We start from the raw sequence: 17041 nt of genomic DNA, 5'->3' as shown, positions 1-17041 counted from the left end.
CACGCGGCCGACTTCGGAGAGGCGGAGGCCCAATCAGAGCGCCGGTTGCCCGAATACGCCGGCCAATTAGCGACGGAGGGAACGCTTGGGAGGTGGGGGAGCGGTAGCCAATCAGGGCGCGCGCAGCGGAGGAGGGGGGCGTGGCCAAGCGGCGGCCAATGGGAGGGGCGGGGCGGCGATGGCGGCGCGGGCGGCGCTGTGCCTGGCGGGAGCGGCGCTCTCGCTGTACGCCCTGCACGTGGAGCGGGCGCACGCCCGCGACCCTTCCTACCGAGCCGCTTGCGACCTGGGACCCGCCGTTTCCTGTACCCGCGTATTCGCTTCCCGGTACCGGAGGGATTGGAAAACTTGGAGAGGGGTAGAGGGAACCCGGGAGGGAATTGCATTGCAACGGGAAGGAATTGAAACGGGAAGGAATTGCATTGCAACGGCGGGGTTTGCATCGCAGCGGGGGGGTTTGCATTGCAGCAGGGGGTTTGCATTGCAACGGGGGGGGTTTGCATTGCAGCAGGGGGTTTGCATTGCAGCAGGGGGTTTGCATTGCAACGGGGGGGGTTTGCATTGCAGCGGGGGGGGTTGCATTGCAAGGAGGGTTTGCATTGCAGCGGGGGGGGTTGCATTGCAAGGAGGGTTTGCATTGCAGCGGGGGGGGTTGCATTGCAAGGAGGGTTTGCATTGCAGCGGGGCTCGGCGCTGCCGGCGGGAACGGCGCGCGGGTAAACACCGCCACGCGGCGGGGGGGGGCGGGGTGCTTGCGGCGGCCAATGGCGGGCCTCGGAAGGGAGGGGCGGGGCTTGGAAGGAAGGGCCGGGTAGGGACCCAACGGGGGGGGCGGGGCGTGCTGGGAGGGGCGGGGCTCCGAGGACGCGCAGCACCATCTGTGGGCATTGGGGGGGGCGTGCCTAAGCGTTGCCCCGCCTCTCTCGGCAGGTGGGGGCGGGGCCTGGGGCTGGTGGAGGTGGTGGCGGGCCGGGACAATGCGGTCGCAAGCTTCCCCAACGGGCCCATCCTGGGTCGTGTTCACACTGCTGCAAGGGCGCTTGTGGTAGGTGCGGGGGGGTGGGGTAACTGGGAGGAATTGGGGGGGTACTGGGATGCGAAGGGAGGGTACTGGAGGTAGGGGGGGTAGGGGGGAAGGGGAGGCGGAAGGGCAAGGGTACTGGAGATTAGGGAGGGGGGTACGGAGGCAGAGGGAGGTGTAGAGGGGTGCTGGTAAGGTGGAACGTACGGCCATTTGTGTTACGGGAGGCGAGGGAGGGGTACTGGTAGGATTGGGGGGGTACTGGGAGGCGAGGGGAGGGGTACTGGGAGGCGAGGCAGGGGTACTGGTAGGATTGGGGGGGAGGTAACTGGAGGAAGGCGTAGGCGGGGTACTGGTAACGATGGGGGGGGGTACTGGGAGGCGAGGGAGGGGTACTGGTAGGATTGGGAGGGGTACTGGGGAGACTGGGGGTGTGGTGGGGAGGTGGGGGGGCGCTGGGGATGTGGTAGGGATGGGGTGGGGATACTGGGGACGCACGGGGGTGGGGGCCACTGGTGGAGCGGTTGCGGACAACAGGGGGCACCCTGGGGATGTGTTGGGGACGCATTGGGGATACTGGGGACACAGTGGGGATGCAGTGGGGACAACTGGGGACATGGCGTGGACACGTTGGGGACGCATTGGGGACACTGGGGACACAGTGGGGACACTGGGGATGTGTTGGGGACGCATTGGGGATACTGGGGACACAGTGGGGATGTGGCGTGGACACAGTGGGGACACTGGGGACATGGCGTGGACACATTGGGGACACTGGGGACACAGTGGGGACACTGGGGATGTGTTGGGGACACATTGGGGATACTGGGGACACAGTGGGGATGCAGTGGGGACACTGGGGACATGGCGTGGACACAGTGGGGACACTGGGGATGTGTTGGGGACGCATTGGGGACACTGGGGACGTGGCGGGGGGACACTGGGGACGTGGTGGGGACGCATTGGGGATACTGGGGACACAGTGGGGATGCAGTGGGGACACTGGGGACATGGTGTGGACACGTTGGGGACGCATTGGGGACACTGGGGACGTGGTGGGGACACTGGGGACGTGGTGGGGACGCATTGGGGATACTGGGGACACAGTGGGGGATGCATGGGGACACTGGGGACGTGGTGTGGACACGTTGGGGACGCATTGGGGACACTGGGGATGTGGTGGGGACACTGGGGACGTGGCGTGGACACATTGGGGACACTGGGGACGTGGTGGGGACGCATTGGGGACACTGGGGACACAGTGGGGACACTGGGGACGTGGTGGGGACGCATTGGGGATACTGGGGACACAGTGGGGATGCAGTGGGACACTGGGGGGACGTGGCAGTGTGGACACGTTGGTGCGCATTGGGGACACTGGAGGATGGTGGTGGGGACACGTGGGGACGTGGTGTGGACACATTGGGGACACTGGGGACACAGTGGGGACACTGGGGACATGGTGGGGACGCAGTGGGGACACTGGGGACGTGGCGTGGACACATTGGGGACACTGGGGACGTGGTGGGGACGCAGTGGGGACACTGGGGACGTGGCGTGGACACATTGGGGACACTGGGGATGTGTTGGGGACGCGGTGGGGACACTGGGGACGCGGTGGGGACACATTGGGTGTGTGGCGGGGAGACCGGGGACAGCTTGGGGGAGAGCGGGGACTCACTGGGGCCCCCCCCCCCCCCGCCCCGTCACGGACCCTCACAGGCGCGGTACCGGGGCGGGTGACGGCGGCGGCGCTGCTGGGGACGTCGGTGGCCTCGGCGATGGCCTCGCTGTGGCTGGCGGGGGTGCTGGCCTTCGGCTTGTGGGATTTCTGCCTCGTCTGCATCACCACCTACGTCCTCAACGGCTTCCTCCTCGCCCTCAACTGGCGCCGCTGGCGACGGCTCCGACGCCTCAAAACCGCCTGAAACGCACCCAAAAACGGCGGGCAGGGTGACGGGGACACCCCTACGATCGGGGTGTCCCTTCCACCCCCACCCCCCCCCCCCCCAAAAAACACGGCAGTCGTGAGCGAGGCTCCCCGGTGCCTGGGTGTGTGGTGTCGTCTGTGTCGTTCTCCCTTTCCTCCCGCATTTCCCCCAAATTAGGGGGGGGACCCAGGCGTCTGGGACCCCCCCCAGAAGGGACCCAGGCATCTAGGACCCCCCCCCAAAAAGGGACCCAGGCCTCTGGGACCCCCTCACGAGGGACCCAGGCGTCTGGGACCCCCCCAGAAGGGACTCAGGTGTCTGGGACCCCCCCAGAAGGGACCCAGGGGTCTGGGGATCCCTTTACCACCCACCCCGATGGACCCAGGTGTCTGGGACCCCCCCTCAATAGGGACCCAGGCCTCTGGGACCCCCTCACGAGTTACTCAGGCATCTGGGACCCCCCCAGAAGGAACCCAGGCATTTGGGACCCCCCCTCAATAGGGGACCCAGGCCTCTGGGACCCCCTCACGAGTTACTCAGGCATCTGGGACCCCCCCCAGAAGGAACCCAGGCATTTGGGCCCCCCCCCCCTCAATAGGGACCCAGGCGTCTGGGACCCCCTCACGAGGGACCCAGGCATCTGGGGATCCCTTTACCACCCACCCCAATGGACCCAGGCGTCTGGGACCCCCCCCTCAATAGAGACCCAGGCATCTAGGACCCCCCCCAAAAGGGACCCAGGCCTCTGGGACCCCCTCACGAGGGACCCAGGCATCTGGGGATCCCTTTACTACCCACCCCAATGGACCCCAGGCATCTGGGACCCCCCCAGAAGGGACCCAGGTGTCTGGGGATCCCTTTACAGCCCATCGCAATGGACCCAGGCGTCTGGGACCCCCCCCCAATAGGGACCAGGCCTCTGGGACCCCCTCACGAGGGACCCAGGTGCTGGGGACCCCCTTACCACCCACCCACCAGAGACTGAGGCCACTGGGTTCCCCTCATGAGGGACCCAGGTGTCTTGGGATCCCTTTACCCCCCACCCCAATGGACCCAGGCATCTGGGGACCCCCCCAGAAGGGACTCAGGTGTCTGGGACCCCCCCCAAAGGGACCCAGGTGCCTGGGGATCCCTTTACCACCCGCCCCAATGGACCCAGGCCTCTGGGAACCCCCCCCCCAAAAGGGACCCAGGCCTCTGGGACCCCCTCACGAGGGACCCAGGGGTCTGGGGATCCCTTTACCACCCACCCCGATGGACCCAGGTGTCTGGGACCCCCCCCCTCAATAGGGACCCAGGCCTCTGGGACCCCCTCACAAGGGACCCAGGCGTCTGGGACCCCCCCAGAAGGGACTCAGGTGTCTGGGACCCCCCCAGAAGGGACCCAGGTGTCTGGGGATCCCATTACCACCCACCCCAATGGACCCAGGCCTCTGGGAACCCCTTCCCCAAAAAGGGACCCAGGCCTCTGGGACCCCCTCACGAGGAACCCAGGTGTCTGGGGATCCCTTTACCACCCACCCCGATGGACCCAGGTGTCTGGGACCCCCCCTCAATAGGGACCCAGGTGTCTGGGACCCCCCCAGAAGGGACCCAGGTGTCTGGGGATCCCTTTACAGCCCACCGCAATGGACCCAGGTGTCTGGGACCCCCCCTCAATAGGGACCCAGGTGTCTGGGACCCCCTCACGAGGGACCCAGGCGTCTGGGACCCCCCCAGAAGGGACCCAGGGGTCTGGGGATCCCTTTACCACCCACCCCGATGGACCCAGGTGTCTGGGACCCCCCCTCAATAGGGACCCAGGCCTCTGGGGCCCCCCCAGAAGGGACCCAGGTGTCTGGGGATCCCTTTACAGCCCACCGCAATGGACCCAGGCCTCTGGGACCCCCCTCATGAGGGACCCAGGCATCTGGGACCCCCCCCAGAAGGGACTCAGGTGTCTGGGACCCCCCCAGAAGGGACCCAGGTGTCTGGGGATCCCATTACCACCCGCCCCAATGGACCCAGGCCTCTGGGAACCCCTTCCCCAAAAAGGGACCCAGGCCTCTGGGACCCCCTCATGAGGGACCCAGGTGCCTGGGGATCCCTTTACCACCCACCCCGATGGACCCAGGTGTCTAGGACCCCCCCTCAATAGGGACCCAGGCCTCTGGGACCCCCCCAGAAGGGACCCAGGTGTCTGGGGATCCCTTTACCACCCACCCTAATGGACCCAGGCCTCTGGGAACCCCTTCCCCAAAAAGGGACCCAGGCCTCTGGGACCCCCTCTCGAGGGACCCAGGTGCTGGGGACCCCCTTACCGCCCACCCACCAGAGACCGAGGCCGCTGGGTTCCCCTCACAAGGGACCCAGGTGTCTGGGGATCCCTTTACCACCCACCCCGATTGACCCAGGTGTCTGGGACCCCCCCCTCAATAGAGACCCAGGCATCTAGGGACCCCCCCCAAAAGGGACCCAGGCCTCTGGGACCCCCTCACGAGGGACCCAGGCGTCTGGGGATCCCTTTACTACCCACCCCAATGGACCCAGGCATCTGGGACCCCCCCCAGAAGGGACCCAGGTGTCCGGGGATCCCTTTACCAGCCCACCACAATGGACCCAGGCGTCTGGGACCCCCCCCTCAATAGGGACCCAGGCCTCTGGGACCCCCTCACAAGGGACCCAGGCCACTGGGTTCCCCTCATGAGGGACCCAGGTGTCTTGGGATCCCTTTACCCCCCACCCCAATGGACCCAGGCATCTGGGGACCCCCCCAGAAGGGACTCAGGTGTCTGGGACCCCCCCAGAAGGGACCCAGGTGCCTGGGGATCCCTTTACCACCCGCCCCAATGGACCCAGGCCTCTGGGAACCCCCCCCCAAAAAGGGACCCAGGCCTCTGGGACCCCCTCATGAGGGACCCAGGGGTCTGGGGATCCCTTTACCACCCACCCCGATGGACCCAGGTGTCTGGGACCCCCCCCTCAATAGGGACCCAGGCCTCTGGGACCCCCTCACAAGGGACCCAGGCATCTGGGACCCCCCCAGAAGGGACTCAGGTGTCTGGGACCCCCCCCAGAAGGGACCCAGGTGCCTGGGGATCCCTTACCACCCACCCCAATGGACCCAGGCCTCTGGGAACCCCCCCCAAAAAGGGACCCAGGCCTCTGAGACCCCCTCATGAGGGACCCAGGTGCCTGGGGATCCCTTTACCACCCACCCCAATGGACCCAGGCCTCTGGGAACCCCTTCCCCAAAAAGGGACCCAGGCCTCTGGGACCCCCTCACGAGGGACCCAGGGGTCTGGGGATCCCTTTACCACCCACCCCGATGGACCCAGGTGTCTGGGACCCCCCCTCAATAGGGACCCAGGCCTCTGGGACCCCTCCAGAAGGGACCCAGGTGTCTGGGGATCCCTTTACCACCCACCCTAATGGACCCAGGCCTCTGGGACCCCCTCTCGAGGGACCCAGGTGCTGGGGACCCCCTTACCGCCCACCCACCAGAGACCGAGGCCGCTGGGTTCCCCTCACAAGGGACCCAGGTGTCTGGGGATCCCTTTACCACCCACCCCAATGGACCCAGGCGTCTGGGACCCCCCCCCTCAATAGAGACCCAGGCATCTAGGACCCCCCCCAAAAGGGACCCAGGCCTCTGGGACCCCCTCACGAGGGACCCAGGCGTCTGGGGATCCCTTTACTACCCACCCCAATGGACCCAGGCATCTGGGACCCCCCCAGAAGGGACCCAGGTGTCTGGGGATCCCTTTACAGCCCACCGCAATGGACCCAGGCATCTGGGACCCCCTCACGAGGGACCCAGGTGCTGGGAACCCCCTTACCACCCACCCACCAGAGACTGAGGCCTGTGGGTTTCCCTCACGAGGGACCCAGGGGTCTTGGATTCCCTTTACCGCCAACCCCAATGGACCCAGACATCTGGGACCCCCCCAGAAGGGACTCAGGTGTCTGGGACCCCCCCCCCCAAAAAGGGACCCAGGCGTCTGGGGATCCCTTTACCGCCTACCCCAACGGACCTAGGCATCTGGGACCCCCTTATGATGGACCCAGGCGTCTGTGGAGATCCGCCAACCCACCATCGGAGCAGGGGACGGATCTCCTGTCACCTCCCCGGACTCCATTTCCCATCGTGCCTCACAAAATGGCGCCGCGCCACAAAATGGCGCTGGAGCGGGGAGGGGCAGCGCGCATGCGCGGGGGGAAAGTTTCCCGCCGCGCCGCCCTTGGCGCCGCGCATGCGCGGTGCGCCGTTTCTCCGCCCGTCGGGGTGGGTTGTACCATTCTGAGGGGAGCGCTGGGGGGGGGGGGGGGTTGGACGCGGCCATTCTGAGAGGAGCCCGCGGGGGGGGCGTCTCGCACGCTCTGGGGCCGCTGGCTGGTGAGTGGGGATGGGGCCCGGACATTGGGGTCCCCTCTGAGGTTTGGGGGGTGTCCCAGACGTGGGTCTTTTGGCTGGTGGGGACGGGGGTTGAAGGGGACAAGTGGGTCCCGAACGCCTGGGTTCTCTCCGGGAGACGTGACTGAAGAGACAAGGGGGGGGGGCCGGACAGCTGAGACCTGTGGGAGGGGGGACGGACTGAGGGGAAAAGGGGGGGCCGGAGTCCTGGGTCTCCTTTTGGGGAGGATGGGAAAGGGGTTTTGTACTCCTGAGTCGGTTTTGGAGGGAGACACTGAGGGAAAAAGGGAGTCTGGGACGCCTGGGTCCCCTCTGGGGAGGTGTTGGGGGGCGTCCCGGACGCCTGAGTCCCTGGGGGGGGGGTTATGGGGGTCCCTGAGAACTGTGGGGGTCCCTGAGGGGGTGTGTGGGACCTGGACGCCTGGGTCCCTTGGTGGGGGGGGGGTATGGGGTCCCTGACACCTGTGTGGGTCCCTGAGGGGGTGTGTGGGACCTGGACGCCTGGGTCCCTTGGTGGGGGGGGGGGGTTTATGGGGGTCCCTGAGAGCTGTGTGGGTCCCTGAGGGGGTGTGTGGGGCCAGGACGCCTGGGTCCCTTGGTGGGGGGGTTATGGGGGTCCCTGACAGCTGTGTGGGTCCCTGAGGGGGTGTGTGGGGCCAGGACGCCTGGGTCCCTTGGTGGGGGGGTTATGGGGGTCCCTGACAGCTGTGTGGGTCCCTGAGGGGGTGTGTGGGGCCAGGATGCCTGGGTCCCTTGGTGGGGGGGGGGTTATGGGGGTCCCTGAGAGCTGTGGGGGTCCCTGGTGGGGTGTGTGGGACCTGGATGCCTGGGTCCCTTGGTGGGGGGGGGGTATGGGGGTCCCTGACACCTGTGTGGGTCCCTGAGGGGGTGTGTGGGACCTGGACGCCTGGGTCCCTTGGTGGGGGGGGGGGGGGGTTATGGGGGTCCCTGAGAGCTGTGTGGGTCCCTGATGGGGTGTGTGGGGCCAGGACGCCTGGGTCCCTTGGTGGGGGGGGGGGTTATGGGGGTCCCTGAGAGCTGTGTGGGTCCCTGGTGGGGTGTGTGGGACCTGGATGCCTGGGTCCCTTGGTGGGGGGGGGTATGGGGGTCCCTGACACCTGTGTGGGTCCCTGATGGGGTGTGTGGGGCCAGGACGCCTGGGTCCCTTGGTGGGGGGGGGGGGTTATGGGGGTCCCTGACAGCTGTGTGGGTCCCTGAGGGGGTGTGTGGGGCCAGGACGCCTGGGTCCCTTGGTGGGGGGGTTATGGGGGTCCCTGAGAACTGTGGGGGTCCCTGAGGGGGTGTGTGGGGCCAGGACGCCTGGGTCCCTTGGTGGGGGGGGGTTATGGGGGTCCCTGACAGCTGTGTGGGTCCTCGAGGGGGTGTGTGGGCCCAGGACGCCTGGGTCCCTTGGTGGGAGGGGGGTATGGGGGTCCCTGAGAGCTGTGTGGGTCCCTGAGGGGGGTGTGTGGGACCTGGACGCCTGGGTCCCTTGGTGGGGGGGGGGTTATGGGGGTCCCTGAGAGCTGTGTGGGTCCCTGAGGGGGTGTGTGGGGCCAGGACGCCTGGGTCCCTTGGTGGGGGGGGGGGTTATGGGGGTCCCTGACACCTGTGTGGGTCCCTGGGGGGGTGTGTGGGGCCAGGACGCCTGGGTCCCTTGGTGGGGGGGGTATGGGGGTCCCTGACAGCTGTGTGGGTCCCTGAGGGGGTGTGTGGGGCCAGGACGCCTGGGTCCCTTGGTGGGGGGGGGTTATGGGGGGTCCCTGAGAGCTGTGGGGGTCCCTGGTGGGGTGTGTGGGACCTGGATGCCTGGGTCCCTTGGGGGGGGGGGGGTATGGGGGTCCCTGAGAGCTGTGTGGGTCCCTGAGGGGGTGTGTGGGGACCTGGACGCCTGGGTCCCTTGGTGGGGGGGGGGGTGGTTATGGGGGTCCCTGAGAGCTGTGTGGGTCCCTGATGGGGTGTGTGGGGGCCAGGACGCCTGGGTCCCTTGGTGGGGGGGGGGTTATGGGGGTCCCTGAGAGCTGTGTGGGTCCCTGGTGGGGTGTGTGGGACCTGGATGCCTGGGTCCCTTGGTGGGGGGGGGTATGGGGGTCCCTGACACCTGTGTGGGTCCCTGATGGGGTGTGTGGGGCCAGGACGCCTGGGTCCCTTGGTGGGGGGGGGGTTATGGGGGTCCCTGAGAGCTGTGTGGGTCCCTGAGGGGGTGTGTGGGACCTGGACGCCTGGGTCCCTTGGTGGGGGGGGGGTTATGGGGGTCCCTGAGAACTGTGGGGGTCCCTGAGGGGGTGTGTGGGGCCAGGACGCCTGGGTCCCTTGGTGGGGGGGGGGGTTATGGGGGTCCCTGACAGCTGTGTGGGTCCTCGAGGGGGTGTGTGGGCCCAGGACGCCTGGGTCCCTTGGTGGGGGGGGGGGGGATGGGGGTCCCTGAGAGCTGTGTGGGTCCCTGAGGGGGTGTGTGGGACCTGGACGCCTGGGTCCCTTGGTGGGGGGGGGGGGTATGGGGGTCCCTGAGAGCTGTGTGGGTCCCTGAGGGGGTGTGTGGGACCTGGACGCCTGGGTCCCTTGGTGGGGGGGGGGGGGTATGGGGGTCCCTGAGAGCTGTGTGGGTCCCTGAGGGGGTGTGTGGGGCCAGGACGCCTGAGTCCCTTGGTGGGGGGGGGGGTTATGGGGGTCCCTGAGAGCTGTGGGGGTCCCTGATGGGGTGTGTGGGGCCAGGACGCCTGGGTCCCTTGGTGGGGGGGGTTATGGGGGTCCCTGACACCTGTGTGGGTCCCTGAGGGGGTGTGTGGGACCTGGACGCCTGGGTCCCTTGGTGGGGGGGGGGTTATGGGGGTCCCTGAGAGCTGTGTGGGTCCCTGAGGGGGTGTGTGGGGCCAGGACGCCTGGGTCCCTTGGTGGGGGGGTTATGGGGGTTCCTGAGAGCTGTGGGGGTCCCTGAGAGGGTGTGTGGGACCTGGACGCCTGGGTCCCTTGGGGGGGGGGTTGTGTGGGTCCCTTGGGGGGGTTGTGTGGGTCCCTGAGGGGGTGTTGGCGTCCCTGACGGGGAGGCTGTGGGGTCCCTGTGTCCCCTTCACCTACCCAACCCTCCCAGTGGCCGTACCTGGGGGGAACCCAGACATCCAGACCCCCTGCCCTGGCTCCCCCCCCCCCTGACCCCCCCCCCCCCCCTCCCCAGGAGATGCTGCGGCGGGTTTTGGGGGGCCGGCGAGGGGGGGCTTTGCCCCCCCGTCCCCCTGCCCGGGCCGCCGCCGACCAGACCCCGCCTGACCTGGCCCGGGAACGCTCCAAAGCCGTCACCTCCTTCTACCACCAGCCTGCCATCGATGTCGCCGCCGAGAAGGTGGGACCCCGGCGTTCGGGTGGGGTGGAGGGGCACCCCGGCATCCGGGTGGGGGTACCCCGGTGTCCAGGGGGAACCCCAGCATCCGTGTGACGTCACACCCCTGTCCCCCCTAACAGCCTTCGGTGCGTTTGACCCCCACCACCATGTTGTACTCGGGGCGCTCGCAGGACGGCAGCCACATACTGGTGAGTGGGGGGGACCCCGGCATCCCGGGGTGGGGGGACCCAGGCGTTTGGGGAGACGCAGGCATCCGGGTGAGGGGTGGGGGAATCCAGGTGGTTTTGGGGGACCCAGGTGGCTTTGGGGGTCTGTGCGGGAGGGGACCGAGGTGTCCAGGGAACCCAGGCATCTGGGGGGGGGGGGGGGAAACCCAGGCATCCGGGGGGGTGGGTCTGAGGGAACGCAGGGGGACCCAGGGGTCCAGACGGGTTTGGGGACCCAGGTTGGTTTGGGGACCCCAGCGTCCAGCCCCCTCCCAGGGGAACCCTGGCACCCAGCTGCCCCTCTTCCCCCCCCCCCCCCCCGCAGAAGAGCGCCCGCTATCTCCAGCAAGAGCTGCCGGTGCGCATCGCCCACCGCATCAAGGGCTTCCGCAGCCTCCCCTTCATCATCGGCTGCAACCCCACCATCCTCCACGTGGTGCGTCCTCGGGGGGGGGGGACCTGGGTGTCCTGGGAGGACCCCGGTGTCCGGGAGGGGACCCTGGCATCTGGGGGGGACCCAGGTGTCCGGGGAGGGGACGCAGGCATCCGGACGCTGATGCTGTCCCCGTCCCGTCCCCCCCCCCCAGCACGAGCTGTACATCCGTGCCTTCCAGAAGCTCAGCGAGTTCCCGCCTGTGAGTGTCACCCGTGTCCCCGTGTCACCCCAACCCCGCGTCCCCACGTCGCCCTCACCCCGTCCTCGCGTCACCCCCCCGTCCTCGTCTCCCCCCGAGCCTGACCCGCGCCGTTACCAGAGGAGTCGCCTCTCCTCGCTCCCCGCTGTCACCCGTCTCCCTCGTCACCCCCTCCCGGTGTCCCCCGCGTCCCCCAGATCCAGGCGCAGGGCGACGAGGCGCGCTACTGCGCGCTGTTGCGGCAGCTGCTGGAGGACCACAAGGACGTAGTGACGCTGTTGGCCGAGGGGTTGCGCGAATGTCGACGACACATCCAGGTACCGGATGCCGCGGTTCCATCCCGGATGCCTGGATCCTTTTTTGGGGGGCAAGGGGAGTGGCGGGGAGATCCCCCCGGATTTTTGGGTCCCCCCCCCTCGGACTCCTGGGTCCTTCAGGACGAGCGGCTGCTGCGACCTTTCCTGGACAAGACGCTGACGTCGCGGCTGGGGATGCGGATGTTGGCTGCCCACCACCTGGCCCTGCACGAGGACAAGGTGGGCCGGCGCCTTTATGGGGTGGGTGGGTGGGGGGGACACCTGTAGCCCCCATAGGTGCCCCCCCCCTCACCCCTTTCTGCCTCCCACCCCGTAGCCCGACTTCGTGGGCATCATCTGCACGCGCCTCTCCCCCAAAAAGCTCATCGAGAAGTGGGTCGACTTTGCCCGGTGAGGCGCCTGTGGGACTATAAGGGGGCTTGGGGCTATAGGGGGCTGGGAGTAGGTCCCTATGGGGCCATGCGGTTTCCCCCCCAGAGGCTATAGGGGCTTTTACAGGCATTTTGGGGGGCTGTAAGCTTTTCTCTGGGGGTTCTGTGGGGGTCCCTACGGAGCTAGAAAGGCGCGGTGGAATCCCTGTGGGGCTGCAGGGGTCTTTATGAGGGTCTTTGTGGGCTATAGGGGCTGATATAAGGGTTTCTATGGGGTTACAGGGGCTTTGTGGGGGTTCCTATGGGGCTATAGGAGCACTATGGGGTCCCTAAGGGGTTGTAGGGGAGTCCTGTGAGGTTTTTGTAGGGTCTGCATAGAGCTCTAGGAGTTCCTACGAGGGTTTCTGTATCCCGTGGGGTCTACGTGTGCCTATAGAGATTTTTATGAGGGTCTTTACGGGGCTATAGGGGCCCTGGGGGGTTCTTACGGGGTTGTAGGGAATCCTGGGGGGTTTCTCTGAGGGCTCGTACGGGGTTGAGGAGCGGCAGCGGGTGACGGGGTGGGGGGGGAGTGTTGTCCGGGTGACGCGGGGTCCGCAGGCGGCTGTGCGAGCACCAGTACGGGAACGCGCCGCGGGTGCGCATCAACGGGCACGTGGCGGCGCGGTTCCCCTTCATCCCCCTGCCCCTCGACTACGTCCTGCCCGAGCTGCTCAAGAACGCCATGAGGTATGGGGGCTATAGGGGGCGGAGGGGTATGGGGGGCAGAGTATAGAACCCAAGGAGGGGGGATGTGGGCCTTTATAAGGGAGATACGGGGGGCTTTTTGGGGGGTAAGGCGGGGTATGGGGGCTTAGAGGGGGGGCGTGTAGGCCATTACAGGGGTCTATGCGGTCTGGGGGGGGGGGTGTATAGAGGCTTACAGTGAGGGTACGGGGTTTATAGATTATGTAGGGGGTTCTGGGGGGGATATGGGGGTGATGTGGTGCTTTTAGGGGAGTTACAGGGTTTTGGAGGGAGGATAAAGGAGGTTACTGGGCCCCGTAAGGGGTGTATAGGGTCTTAACGGGGGTATACGGGGCTAATACAGGGTGTTTGGGGGCACGAGGGGGGGTATGTGGGGCTCTAGGGGGGGTGTATGGGCCCGTAGGGGTCTATAGGGGACTGTCTGGGGCGGCGCAGGGCGACGATGGAGTCCCACCTCGACACCCCCTACAACGTCCCCGACATCGTGGTGACCATCGCCAACAACGACATTGACCTCGTCATCCGGTACGGGTGGGGGTTCCCAGGTTTGGTGGTGGCGGCGGGGGGGGGGCGCGGTGTCACCGTAGATGTCCCCAGGGTGTTCTTAGCTACTCTGAAGTCCCCGTGGTGTCCCCGGGGATGGTGTCCCCAGCGTGGTCTTCGCTCCCTGAGGGTCCCCAGGGTGTCCCCGTAGATGGTCTCTATGGTGTCCCCACGTCCTCACGGGGAGGTTTTCCGTGGCGTTTTCGTGTCCCCGCGGATGATCTTCGTGGTGGCCCTACGAGGGGGGTTCTCCGTGGTGTCCCCACATCCGTGGATGTCCCTAAGATGTTCCATCTATCAGGGGGGTTCTCCGTGGTGTCCCTACATCCGTGGATGTCCCTAAGATGTTCCCATCTATCGGGGGGGGGTTCTCCACGGCGTCCCCATGCCCAAACCCATCCCCGATACGTTCCTCTCTACTGGGGGGTCCTCCGCTCCCTCCCCTCTGGTGTCCCCCAGCTTCAGGGGGTCCCTTGAGGGGTGTCCCCCATGTCCTGTGTGTGTCCCCCCTCCCCAGGATCTCTGACCGGGGCGGTGGCATCCCCCACGATCTCCTGGACAAGGTGACCGAGTATCACTTCAGCACGGCCGAGGCCAGCGCCCAGGACCCTCGCTTGGGAGGTCCCTTCCGCAACCTCCTGGACCTCAGCAACAGCGGCCAAGCCGGCCCCATGCACGGGTACGTCACGATGGAGGGACACCAAAGGGGTTCCCCCAAATCTCAAAGACACCCCCCCACCCAGTGACCCACGGTTGCCCCCCCCCCCCCCCCCTCAGGTTCGGATTCGGGTTGCCCACCTCGAGGGCCTACGCCGAGTACTTGGGGGGCTCGCTCTGCCTGCAGTCGCTGCAGGGGGTGGGCACCGACGTCTACCTGCGCCTCCGCCACATCGACGGCAAGGGGGAGAGCTTCCGAATCTAGGTGGGGGGGCAGCGCGGACGCCCGCGTTCCCGCTGCCCCACCACCCCAGACGCCTGGGTCCTGGAGACCCCCCGTGTTGGACGTTCAGCATCGTGGAGATCAAAGTGCTCCTGGAGAACCCCCCCGCGTTGGATGTTCATCATCGTGGAGGTCAAAGTGGACCTGGAGAACCCCCCCACGTTGGATGTTCATCATCGTGGAGATCAAAGTGGACCTGGAGAACCCCCCCGCGTTGGATGTTCATCATCGTGGAGGTCAAAGTGCTCCTGGAGACCCCCCCCATGTTGGACGTTCATCATCGTGGAGGTCAAAGTGCTCCTGGAGAACCCCCCCGTGTTGGACGTTCATCATCGTGGAGGTCAAAGTGCTCCTGGAGACCCCCCCCATGTTGGACGTTCAGCATCGTGGAGGTCAAAGTGCTGCTGGAGAACCCCCCCATGTTGGACGTTCATCATCGTGGAGGTCAAAGTGCTCCTGGAGAACCCCCCCGTGTTGGACGTTCAGCATCATGGAGATCAAAGTGCTCCTGGAGAACCCCGCCACATTGGACGTTCATCATCGTGGAGGTCAAAGTGGACCTGGAGAACCCCACCACGTTGGACGTTCATCATCGTGGAGGTCAAAGTGGACCTGGAGAACCCCCCCCGTGTTGGACGTTCATCATCGTGGAGGTCAAAGTGCTCCTGGAGAACCCCCCCGTGTTGGACGTTCATCATCGTGGAGGTCAAAGTGGACCTGGAGAACCCCCCCATGTTGGACGTTCAGCATCGTGGAGGTCAAAGTGCTCCTGGAGAACCCCCCCTGTGTTGGACGTTCATCATCATGGAGATCAAAGTGCTCCTGGAGAACCCCCCCATGTTGGACGTTCATCATCGTGGAGGTCAAAGTGGACCTGGAGAACCCCCCCCCCGTGTTGGACGTTCAGCATCGTGGAGGTCAAAGTGCTCCTGGAGAACCTCCTCTCCGTGTTGGATGTTGATCATCATGGAGGTCAAGGTGGACCTGGAGAAACCGCCCATGTTGGATGTTGATCATCATGGAGGTCAAAGTGCTCCTGGAGACCACCCCGCCACGTTGGACGTTCATCGTCACGGAGGTCAGGGTGCTCCTGGACACTGGGGTCCCTCGCTTGGACATTGGGGTGCCCACCCCACCCACCGGGGGACATTGGGGTTCCTGACCTCTCCCCACCCTGTTTGGCTTCGTTAGGCCCCCCCCCTCGTTACCGGAGCGGGGCGCCACCCTCATTAAAGCTGCAGCTGGTGCCGAGGGGAGAGGGTTTATTGGGGACGCAGGCGTCCAGGGCAGGGCAAGAGGGACAACGAGGAGGAGGAGGAGGAGGGGAGGGGGGAGGAAGGCTGAGAGGGTGTTGTGGTGTCCGGAAGCCCCATTTAGCCCATTTCTTGCCCCAAATCCATCTTCATCATCATCTTCCTCCTCATCATCTTCCCTTTCAAGGTGTCTGTCATCTTCCTCAGGGTGTCCGTCTTCATCACCATCCTCCTCCTCAGCGTCTCCTTCCTCAGCCTCCCCATCTACCTCCTCACCGTCACCTTCCTCCTTCTCAGGGTCTCCATCCTCCTCCTGCTCGTTATCACCTTCTTCCTCAGCATCTCCATCTTCTTCCTCAGCATCTCCATCTTCTTCCTCAGCATCTCCATCCTCCTCCGTCGTGTCTCCACCTTCATCACCATCCTTCTTCTCGTGGTCTTCATCCTCCTCAAGGTCTCCATCTCCGTTGCCATCCTTCTCCTCAGAGCCTCTGCCATCTTGCTCCTCAGGGTCTCCCATCTTCTTCCTCTTCACCTTCCTCCTTCTTGGGGGTCTCCGTCTTCCCCCCTCACCTACTCACCGTCACCTCCTTCCTCTTCCTCGGGGCCTCCATCCTCCTCACCATCATCACACCTTCCTCCTCAGCACCTCCATCACCTTCTTTCTCAGGGTCTCCGTCCTCGGGGTCTCCGTCTACCTCTTCACCGTCACCTTCCTCCTCCTCGGGGCCTCCGTCTTCACCACCCTCCTCCTCCTCGGGGTCTCCGTCTTCCTCCTCACCTACTCACCGTCACCTCCTTCCTCTTCCTCAGGGCTTCCATCCTCCTCGCTATCACCATCCTCCTCACCATCACCTTCTTCCTCAGGGTCTCTGTCCTCGTGGTCTCCGTCTACCTCCTCACCATCACCTTCCTCCTCCTCCTCAGGGTCTCCATCTTCCTCCTCACCGCCCTCCTCCTTCTTGGGGGTCTCCGTCTTCCCCCCTCACCTACTCAGTGTCACCTCCTTCCTCTTCCTCAGGGCTTCCATCCTCCTCACCATCCTCACCTTCCTCCTCAGCACCTCCATCACCTTCTTCCTCAGGGTCTCCGTCCTCGGGGTCTCCATCTACCTCCTCACCGTCACCTTCCTCCTCCTCGGGGCCTCCGTCTTCACCACCCTCCTCCTCCTCCTCGGAGTCTCCGTCTTCCTCACCACCCTCTTCCTCCTCGGAGTCTCCGTCTTCCTCACCACCCTCTTCCTCCTCGGGGTCTCCATCTTCCTCCTCACCGCCCTCCTCCTCCTCCCGGGGCTCTCCACCTTCCCGCTCAGGCGACGGGTGACAACAGGGACAGTCGGACTAG

The 17041-nt window shown here is 66.0% G+C and overlaps 3 protein-coding genes across 6 annotated transcripts; all 3 read left to right on the top strand.

Annotated features, from left to right (window-relative positions):
* The first annotated feature begins 142 nt into the window (after positions 1-142).
* LOC115338558 (vitamin K epoxide reductase complex subunit 1-like) lies at positions 143-2963 on the top strand. The gene is made up of 3 exons (XM_030007179.2): positions 143-327; positions 931-1049; positions 2744-2963. Exons 1-3 carry the CDS (start codon positions 179-181, stop codon positions 2947-2949), a joined length of 474 nt encoding a protein of 157 aa, XP_029863039.1. The 5' UTR covers positions 143-178; the 3' UTR covers positions 2950-2963.
* Positions 2964-7328: 4365 nt separating this feature from the next.
* BCKDK (branched chain keto acid dehydrogenase kinase) lies at positions 7329-15695 on the top strand. Its single transcript, XM_041121995.1, has 12 exons — positions 7329-7368; positions 10521-10685; positions 10805-10873; positions 11217-11327; positions 11479-11526; positions 11724-11843; positions 11964-12062; positions 12160-12233; positions 12815-12943; positions 13397-13486; positions 14022-14183; positions 14282-15695. Exons 2-12 carry the CDS (start codon positions 10524-10526, stop codon positions 14424-14426), a joined length of 1209 nt encoding a protein of 402 aa, XP_040977929.1. The 5' UTR covers positions 7329-7368; positions 10521-10523; the 3' UTR covers positions 14427-15695.
* LOC121233153 lies at positions 14559-15695 on the top strand. Of its 4 annotated transcripts, XM_041121998.1 has the most exons (3): positions 14559-15044; positions 15098-15306; positions 15362-15695. In XM_041121998.1, exons 1-3 carry the CDS (start codon positions 14559-14561, stop codon positions 15633-15635), a joined length of 969 nt encoding a protein of 322 aa, XP_040977932.1. In that variant the 3' UTR covers positions 15636-15695. The 4 variants fall into 4 exon arrangements, with proteins under 4 accessions (XP_040977932.1, XP_040977933.1, XP_040977930.1 ...); XM_041121999.1 differs by having other exon boundaries at positions 14559-15306; positions 15469-15695; XM_041121996.1 differs by having other exon boundaries at positions 14559-15561; positions 15593-15695.
* Positions 15696-17041: the final 1346 nt, after the last annotated feature.

This window comes from Aquila chrysaetos, unplaced genomic scaffold, assembly GCF_900496995.4.
Source record: "Aquila chrysaetos chrysaetos unplaced genomic scaffold, bAquChr1.4, whole genome shotgun sequence".
Lineage (NCBI taxonomy): Eukaryota > Metazoa > Chordata > Aves > Accipitriformes > Accipitridae > Aquila > Aquila chrysaetos.
This window is presented reverse-complemented; position numbering and strand designations above follow the sequence as displayed.

Excerpts from the sequence above, each read along its gene's own strand:
- LOC121233153 (XM_041121996.1), top strand. The coding sequence starts at position 14,559 with ATGTTCATCATCGTGGAGGTCAAAGTGGACCTGGAGAACCCCCCCACG.
- BCKDK (XM_041121995.1), top strand. The coding sequence starts at position 10,524 with ATGCTGCGGCGGGTTTTGGGGGGCCGGCGAGGGGGGGCTTTGCCCCCC. Across the intron at positions 11,844-11,963 it reads AATGTCGACGACACATCCAG|GACGAGCGGCTGCTGCGACC; the intron begins GTACCGGATGCC and ends TGGGTCCTTCAG. Across the intron at positions 12,063-12,159 it reads TGGCCCTGCACGAGGACAAG|CCCGACTTCGTGGGCATCAT; the intron begins GTGGGCCGGCGC and ends CCCACCCCGTAG.
- LOC115338558 (XM_030007179.2), top strand. The coding sequence starts at position 179 with ATGGCGGCGCGGGCGGCGCTGTGCCTGGCGGGAGCGGCGCTCTCGCTG. Across the intron at positions 328-930 it reads ACCCGCGTATTCGCTTCCCG|GTGGGGGCGGGGCCTGGGGC; the intron begins GTACCGGAGGGA and ends CTCTCTCGGCAG. Across the intron at positions 1,050-2,743 it reads TGCAAGGGCGCTTGTGGTAG|GCGCGGTACCGGGGCGGGTG; the intron begins GTGCGGGGGGGT and ends GGACCCTCACAG.